At 37.6% G+C, this 9,504-nt stretch overlaps 1 protein-coding gene across 1 annotated transcript in view; it reads left to right on the forward strand.

The window, feature by feature from the left end:
- The window catches only part of NF1 (neurofibromin 1), a 243,357-nt gene that overhangs the window by 85,239 nt on the left and 148,614 nt on the right, over nt 1–9,504 (forward strand). Inside the window, exons 21-28 of the mRNA XM_026452251.2 lie at nt 125–264; nt 550–672; nt 1,132–1,215; nt 2,320–2,436; nt 2,946–3,127; nt 3,248–3,459; nt 6,495–6,656; nt 6,802–6,905. Coding sequence (XP_026308036.1) covers nt 125–264; nt 550–672; nt 1,132–1,215; nt 2,320–2,436; nt 2,946–3,127; nt 3,248–3,459; nt 6,495–6,656; nt 6,802–6,905 — 1,124 coding nt within the window. The remainder of the gene's footprint in view (nt 1–124; nt 265–549; nt 673–1,131; nt 1,216–2,319; nt 2,437–2,945; nt 3,128–3,247; nt 3,460–6,494; nt 6,657–6,801; nt 6,906–9,504) is intronic.

Consider the following 9,504-nt stretch of genomic DNA (forward strand, 5'->3'; position numbering starts at 1 on the left):
TGTTTGGCTCTGTGCTTGTGGGTGCACTTACTCTGTGTGTTTAGATCAGTCAGTTTCATCTCTCTAGGGGGTCTGTCTTGTGGGCATTGATGGCAAATCTTTAATATATTTATTCTTTCTATAGGTTTTATTGACTGATACCAATACTCAATTTGTAGAACAAACCATAGCTATAATGAAGAACTTGCTAGATAATCATACCGAAGGCAGCTCTGAACATCTGGGGCAAGCTAGCATTGAAACAATGATGTTAAATCTGGTCAGGTAAGCGTTCTACTGAAATATAGCAGAAACATTTTAAGAGATAAGAAAAACCTCTTACACATTGATATTGGTGGTAATTGATAAAATAATTTGCCATTCTTTACTGCACACAAACTAGGGTGTGACAATAAGGTAACCAGAAGTTGTGTATGTTCTTTTCTAAGTAAATATCTTATTGTTTTCAAACTTAAATTTAGTTCATTTTACTTGATGACTAAAGTACTTTGAATGCCTTCTCTTTTGTCTATATCTGATAATTTTTTTATTGTTTCTGTGTCTATATAGGTATGTTCGTGTGCTTGGGAATATGGTCCATGCGATTCAAATAAAAACGAAACTGTGTCAATTAGTTGAAGTAATGATGGCAAGGAGAGATGACCTCTCATTTTGCCAAGAGATGAAATTTAGGTGAGTTCTCAAAAGAGCAGTGTAGGGTCTTGTAAATCTTAATATGTTCAATGAAGTATAGGAAAAGAGTAGATACGTGGTTACTGGTAGAAAGAAGGACATGAAAAGAGAGCAATTTACATGTTTGTTTTTCTCTACATCTCTTCTCAAATTTCCCTAAGCTTTGTGCCTGTGACAGTGCTCCCTTTTTCTAAAACTGTGCTATAATTGAGCTAAGAATTTGATTCTGTTTCCAATATGATACCATAACTAAGGGCCATAATGGAGGGTAAATATCCATGTTGCTTGTTCCCTTCTGGCTTTTATGTCTGTGATAGCAGTATCTCTTTTATAAAGTCATCATGTCACTTAGGTTATCTGGCAAATTATTTGCACTATAAGAAATCTTACATGACTAAAGGTGTATGTGTGGCTTCAAAAAAGCTGTTTGCTGTTTCTCTTTTCTCCACCATTCTATAGGAATAAGATGGTAGAATACCTGACAGACTGGGTTATGGGAACATCAAACCAAGCAGCGGATGATGATGTAAAATGTCTTACAAGGTAAAAAAGAGAATGACCTTCAAGTATTAGTGGGTTTTACTGTGAGAATTATAACTACTTCATTACAGCTTTATACTTGTATTTTATGTGTATTTAAACTTTTTAGATGTCAAACTTTTGTGTTTGAAATATGTAAAGATACTAATCTTTATTACTGCTTTTTTTTGACTGATAGACTTTCAGTAAAAATAAATGTGAAAGAGCGATATGTTTGGGAAGTTAGTTTGCTAGGTTATGAAGAATAGTGTAGAGTTATTGGGAAATAAGATACATAAAGCCTCAGATTGCATTTATGTTATGATTAGATAGATAAAGATACTACTTGAGGAACTCATTGTGTTGAATCTTTCTAAGAAATAATTGATTTCCTGATTCAAGCACCAGAGACGGGAAAAAAAGGAAATAATTAAGTCTGCTTTAATGATAAATACTTATTGACATATATCAGAAAGTGATTAAACACTATGGACCGTATAATAAGCATTCACATATGTTTCTTTGACCAAGCCTAGCTTTATAATACAGTCTTCTCTCAGTATCTGTCGGATTAGTTCCAGAAACCACTCCCCAAACCCCTCCCCACATCTCACTCCCTTGAACACTAAAATCCACAGATGCTCAAGTCTCTGACGTAAAATGTCATAGTATTTGCATATACACTATGCACATCCTCCCATATATTTTAAATTATCTTTCGATTACTTATAATATCTAATACAATATAAATGTTATATAAATATTTGTTATATTGTTTACGGAATAACAACAAAGAAAAATCTGCACATGTTGAGTACAGATGAAACCAATCCATGGTTGGGTGAATCCATGGATATAGAACTCACTGATACAGAGGGCTAATTGTACATTCTAAATTTAAGGTAATCATTTTGCCAAGATTACTTTGTAGAAAGTATTACCTTCTCCCCATTTGAGATGATTTTGTATTCTGGGATCTGCATATTAACTCAAATTATTTGGGTTGTGCTAATAATTTGTTTAATGAAATAGATATTTCCTAAGGCTTATATCTGTTAGTAAGAGGTTTATTTGAGGGGAAGCAAAAGAGCCTGAAAGATTTATGGTCTCTAAAATTTTTTTTTCCAGAGATTTGGACCAGGCAAGCATGGAAGCAGTAGTTTCACTTCTAGCTGGTCTCCCTCTGCAGCCTGAAGAAGGAGATGGTGTGGAATTGATGGAAGCCAAATCACAGTTATTTCTTAAGTAAATTTCGGTCACCAAAGAACATAAAGCAAAAAGCAAATAAAGCCCCCCACCACACACACAAAAACAAATAATCTCCATGACAGGACTAGGATAGGAAAATAACTGTGTTTTGTGATTTTTTTAAAGAAAATAATATGATCAGTGAAATTTTACTTATAATAAAACCCAGATTGCTTCATTAAGTCATTTACAAAAGTGACATTGTCTAAGCTGTTTGGACCACTAATTTTATATACTAAGCATTAAAAGTGACACATTTAACCAGGTAACATTGCATCTATTTGATGCTTATGTTATGAAGGGTATACTAGGCTATATCAACTAAAATCATGTCCAACATAGCACACTTCATAATGAGCCAGCCTGGCTGATTATCCTGAGAGAAGAGAGAAACAGTTAACCCAGGGCCAGTCACACCATGCACATATGATTGTTTTGGAATGTCTGGTTAGCTTTCTAGTTGATACGACCTTCCCTACGTAAAGGTCAGTCTTTTTATTTCTCAGATACTTCACATTATTTATGAACCTTTTGAATGACTGCAGTGAAGTTGAAGATGAAAATGCACAAACAGGTGGCAGGAAACGTGGCATGTCTCGGAGGCTGGCATCACTGAGGCACTGTACAGTCCTTGCAATGTCAAACTTACTCAATGCCAACGTAGACAGTGGTCTCATGCACTCCATAGGTGAGATCAAAAGAAAGTTTCATATAGAAATACAAAACCTAGAGAACTGGCATGTAAGATAAGCAAAAATTACTTCAGCAAGGCCATGTTAGTAAATTTGCATCTGTTTGTCCACATTAGGCTTAGGTTACCACAAGGATCTCCAGACAAGAGCTACATTTATGGAAGTTCTGACAAAAATCCTTCAACAAGGCACAGAATTTGACACACTTGCAGAAACGGTATTGGCTGATCGGTTTGAGAGATTGGTGGAACTGGTCACAATGATGGGTGATCAAGGAGAACTCCCTATAGCGATGGCTCTGGCCAATGTGGTTCCTTGTTCTCAGTGGGTAAGTGCATAGAGTAAGCGAGAAAGGAAAGTGCCTGGCATATAGCAAATCCTTCAGAATATATTTGTTCAGTAAGTGTTTGTTGAATAAACGAGTAAAACTTTAGGGCCAGAAGAAATTTTTTTTTTTTGGAGATGGAGTCTCGCTTTGTCTCCTAGGCTGGAGTGCAGTGGCCCAATCTCAGCTCACTACAACCTCCGCCTCCCGGGTTCAAGCGATTCTCCTGCCTCAGCCTCCCGAGTAGCTGGGACTACAGGCGTCTGCCACCACTCCGGCTAATTTTTTGTATTTTTAGTAGAGATGGGGTTTCACCATATTGGCCAGGCTGGTCTCGAACTCCTGACCTTGTGATCCGCCCACCTCGGCCTCCTAAAGTGCTGGGATTACAGGCTTGAGCCACCGCACCCGGCCCAGAAGAAATCTTAGAAGATATTTAGTTAGGTGATTTTTCAGCTGTAGGGAAGTGGTTGCAGCACTAGAGCTGACTGGTGTTCTATATCTTTCCATCCTACTAAAAAGTTCCGTTTAAACACTGATTAAAAATCGCTGATCTACTCTGGTGTCTTCATATATTTGATAAGGTAATTAGGTTAAACCTAATTTTAGTTAGTTGTTGCAACACTGGAGCTGGAATCCACGATTTGTGCCTGTAACTACCTCCAGTTTGTTATTCTTTTCTCCAGAAAGTCTTATACAATTTTTAAAAAATTTAAGTACTTTTTATTTGCATTTGATATTATGATATTTGTTTTAAACACTGAAAACATCATATGGCTATTAGGTCTCTCTCTTAATTTAATGAAAAATTTTCCTAAAATCACATCATTCTTAATACATGCTAAAACGTTGAGAAGGGTTGTTGTTCCTTTCCAGTGTTAAAAAGCTATTTGCTTTTTACTGTACCAAAACTGATTTCAGTTATAGTAAATTATGACTAATAAGGTAATCTGTCATTGTTATACCTGTACTTAAAGTAAAATTTTTTATACCTGTACTTAAAGTAGAATTAAAACTCCTGGCTGGGCGCGGTGTCTCACGCCTGTAATCCCAGCACTTTGGGAGGCCGAGACGGGCAGATCACGAGGTCAGGAGATCGAGACCATCCTGGCTAACACAGTGAAACCCCGTCCCTACTAAGAGATACAAAAAACTAGCCAGGCGACGTGGCGGGCGCCTGTAGTCCCAGCTACTCGGGAGGCTGAGGCAGGAGAATGGTGTGAACCCGGGGGGGCGGAGCTTGCAGTGAGCTGAGATCAGGCCACTGCACTCCAGCCTGGGCAACAGAGCGAGACTCCGTCTCAAAAAAAAAAAAAAAAAAAAATTAAAACTCCTTATCCTGTCCTACAAGGCTCTACCTGATCTGGGCCCTGCCTCAGAGATCTCTAACATCATATGCTATTTTCTTTCTTGTTCACCAAAGCCACACCAGCTACCTTTCTGTCCCTCCTTGTTAGACTTGTTTCTGCCTTAGAGCACCCTTGCTTCTGCCACCACCTGAAATGCTTCTCCTCTGGTATTTTATTTTGGTGAGAACACGTAGCATGAGATCTACCCTCTAACAGATTTTTAAGTGTATAATACAGTATTGCTGTTTGTAGGCACAATGCTGCACAGCAGATCTCTAGAACTTACCTTGTATAACTGAAATTTTACACTCATTGATTAGCAACAGCCCCAAATTATTGAAACCTTCTTGAAGCCTAAAATTAGTTCACAGATGTTCAAATGTTTTGAAAATGGATGTTCTGAATTATCTTATTAGCACCTATTTATAATTAGCACTGAAAATACTCAGAAATTTTTTAAATTAAGAATCAGTTAAGGGCCGGGTGTGGTGGCTCACACCTGTAATCCCAGCACTTTGGGAGGCCCTACGTGGGTAGAGCACAAGGTCAGGAGATCGAGACCATCCTGGCTAACACCGTGAAACCCTGTCTCTACTAAAAAAAATACAAAAAACTTAATCGGGCGTGGTGGCAGACGCCAATAGTCCTAGCTACTTGGGAGGCTGAGGCAGGAGAATGGCATGAACCTGGAAGGTGGAGCTTGTAGTGAGCCAAGATCACACCACTGCGCTCCAGCCTGGGTGACAGAGTGAGACTCGGTCTCAAAAAAAAAAAAAAATCAGTTAAGTTCAAGTAGCTTTAATTCGTTGAGTTTTATATTAAATGACTTTGAGAAGGAATTTTCTGTTAGGCCAGATCTCACCTATCACATTATTGTAATCCTAGGATCAGGCAAGAATTAGAGAGCTATGGGCCATGATCCTGGCCTTTGTTGTTACTGCTTGAGGATTGAGGCATCTTTTTATAGCTACCCCTATTCTCTATAAATTTATTCTTATCATGTGATTAAACAGTGGTTTACCATTAGATCATTTTTTCTTGAGTGTACCCCAAACTGCTTTACTACAGGGAGTTATAAAGGATGTCATTTAGGTAATAGATAGGAATTTCAGCCCTCATCCTTACACCCCTAGCTTTGTATGTAAATCTGACTGATCTCTAGGTTCTGAATGCCCAATTTCTTTTCTTCCTGATTTCTCAAAAATCCTATAGTCTCTGTTTTTGTCATGTCTCTGCCTAGTATATATTCAGTATTTACTGAGTTCCCCTGACTGTATGAGAAGAGAGTAGAACTCTTCTGATCTTCAGTCTTATTTCTGCTCTGTGCAAATGCTTGTACAAATCAAACTAAATTCTTCGCTGTCATCTTCTGTTTCTGTTCTCTTTCACTTTGTGATGTAATTTGAGCTGAATCTTGGAGGTTTTGTCTCCTGGTAAAGCCTAGGCCTCTCTCACTAGCTTTCGCCAGTTAATCCTTGGAATTAACGGCTATCGTAGGCATGGTATATAGTCATCTATCATAAACAATGTACACAGTTAAATCTCAGGATAAATATTAATCAGTCACCGTTTGCCTTAATTTAGCAAGTGGTTGTCAACTTTGGGTTTACATTTTTGCTACTCTTTAGCTTTCTACCTAAGAACAAAAATGGGATTGTTTGCGCTAAGCTGATTTTGTTTTGTTCTCAGGATGAACTAGCTCGAGTTCTGGTTACTCTGTTTGATTCTCGGCATTTACTCTACCAACTGCTCTGGAACATGTTTTCTAAAGAAGTAGAATTGGCAGACTCCATGCAGACTCTTTTCCGAGGCAACAGCTTGGCCAGTAAAATAATGACGTTCTGTTTCAAGGTTTGTATCATTCATTTTGTGTGCATGTGTGCGCTGACGTATGTCAAGTAATGATTATGTACAGAATGTGCAGGACTGATTGTCTTCTTTTAAGGTAAAATATATGGAGCAGGCATAATCAACTCCTACTCATGCATTTCTGTAGGTATATGGTGCTACCTATCTACAGAAACTTCTGGATCCTTTATTACGAATTGTGATCACATCCTCTGATTGGCAACATGTTAGCTTTGAAGTGGATCCTACCAGGTTTGTCATCTTTCACATAGAACTGCTCTGGTTTTTTTTGTTTTCTTTTCTTTTTTACTAACACTGCATGAAGCAAGGCCCCTTCTCCCCTTGATCATTAAAATTAGTTTTTAATTATAAAAGTTATATACAAATACACTTTAATGATATCTGTAATTTTTTTTTAAGGTATCCTTTTTTTATTTGCCTTAGATCCAGGGACAGACTGGAGAAAGGTGTCTTTGATTTCCACCTCCAGAGACTGTTACTAGTTAAGTCTATTCCACTGTCCTTTATCCATGCATTTGCATTTTCATATACAGTCACTTGCATGCATACTCTTTTTCTAACTCACTTCTCCTATGATGAGGAGTGACTTAGGAGAAGGGAAAGAGGCTAATAGGTAATGTAGGGTGCAGTTTATTTATTTGTCATTTTTTTAAAAATTTGAGACAGTCTCATTCTGCCATTCAGGCTGGAGTGCAGTGGCGCAGTCTCGGCTCACTGCAGCCTCCGCCTCCCAGGTTCGTGTGATTCTCCTGCCTCAGCCACCTGAGTAGCTGGGATTACAGGTGTGCACCACCACACCCAGTTAATTTTTTTTTTTTTTTTTTCGGTATTTTTAGTAGAGATGGTGTTTCACCATGTTGGCCAGGCTGGTCTCAAACTCCACACCTCAGGTGATCTGCCTGCCTTGGCCTCCAAAAGTGCTGGAATTATAGGTGTGAGCCACCATGCCCAGCCCAGAGTATAGTTTAAACCACCATTTCTGTTAAGCTTTCTCTGCCTGTTACCAGGTACTACCCTGAACAAAGAAATATACTTTGTTCTGTGCCTCACACCACCATTGTAACAATTGGGATGGTTTATGAGTTTATCTCCCCTCTAGACTGTTGGCTCTTACACATTTTTACATCTTTATATCCTTCCATGAGTATTTAGCATGATGTCTGCCTTATAGTGAACATTTTATAAATATTTGTTAAGTGAATAAATTTTAACTGATTTTCTTAAGCTTACTTTTTATAAGCCACATGTTAAGATGTTCTTGTCTTTCAGTTAGGACTTTATTTGCCATATGTATGTTTTTTTTTATTTTTTTATTTTTTGGCTTTTTTTTTTTTTTGAGACACAGTCTTGCTTTGTCACACAGGCTGGAGTGTAGTGGTGCAATCTTGGCTCACTGCAACCTCTGCCTCCTGGGTTCAAGTGATTCTCCCGCCTCAGCCTCTTGAGTAGCGGGGGATTACAGGTGCCCACCACGTTGCCTGGCTAATTTTTGTATTGTTAGTAGAGACGGTGTTTCACCATGTTGGTCAGGCTGGTCCCAAACTCCTGACCTCAAGCAATCTACCCCCCTCGGTCTCTCAAAGTGCTGGGATTACAGGTGTGAGCTACCACGCCCAACCATGGAATATCTTTTTTCTTTCCTTTATTTTCAGTCTGTGTTTTTCCTTATAGGTGAAGTCTGTTTCTTGTAGGCAACAGATTGTTGGGTCATGGGGGTTTTTTGTTTGTTTTTAATCCATTCAACCACTCTTACGTCTTTTGATTGGAGAACTTAGTCCATTTACATTCGATGTTATTATTGACAAGGACTTACTCCTGTTATTTTGTTATTTGTTTTCTGGTTGTTTTGTGGTCTTCTCTTCCTCCTTTTCTTCCTTCCTGCCTTCCCTTTAGTAAAAGTGATTTTCACAGGTTGTATGTTTTAATTTCTTGCTTTTTATTTTTTGTACATCTGTTGTATGTTTTTGATTTGAGGTTATCGTGAGGCTTGTCAATAATAGTTTATGAGCCATTCTTTTAAGCCAATGACAAGTTAGCACTGATTGCATAAAGCAGCAAACAAACAAGCAAAAAGAAAACTAATAAAAACTCTACACTTTAACTTTATCTCCCCACTTTTTAACTTTTTGTTGTTTTTATGTATACCTTATTATACTATCTGTGTCTTGAAAAGCTGTAGTTATTATTTTTAAAAGGTTCATCTTTTAGTCTTCTCAAGATAGTAGTTCATACCACAATTACAGTGTTCTAATATTTTGTGTATTTACTATTACCAGTGAGTTTTGTACCTTCAGATGATTTCTGATTGCTTGTTAATGTCCTTTTCCTTTTGATTGAAGAACTCCCTTTAGCATTTCTTCTAGGACAGGTCTGGCATTGATAAAATCCCTCAGCTTTTGTTTGTCTAGGAAAGTCTTTATTTCTCCTTCGTATGTGAAGGATATTTTCACTAGATATACTGTTCGAAGGTAAAAGTTGTTTTTTTTTCTTTAACACTTGAAATATGTCATGCCACTCTCTCCTGGCCTCTAAGGTTTCCACTGAGAAGTCTAGGGCCAGATATATTGGAGCTCCATTGTATATTATTTGTTTCTTTTCTCTTGCTACTTTTAGGATCCTTTCTTTATCCTTGACCTTTGGGAGTCTGATTATTAAATATCTTGAGTTAATCTTCTTTGGTTTAAATCTGTTTGGTGTTCTGTAACCTTCCTGGACTTGAATATTGATAAATATCTTTCTCTAGGTTTCATAAGTTCTCTGTTATTACCTCTTTGAATAAATTTTCTACTGCTCTTTCTACCTCCTTTTTTTTTTTTTTTTTTTTTTTTTT

This window comes from Piliocolobus tephrosceles, chromosome 16, assembly GCF_002776525.5.
Source record: "Piliocolobus tephrosceles isolate RC106 chromosome 16, ASM277652v3, whole genome shotgun sequence".
Taxonomy (NCBI): domain Eukaryota; kingdom Metazoa; phylum Chordata; class Mammalia; order Primates; family Cercopithecidae; genus Piliocolobus; species Piliocolobus tephrosceles.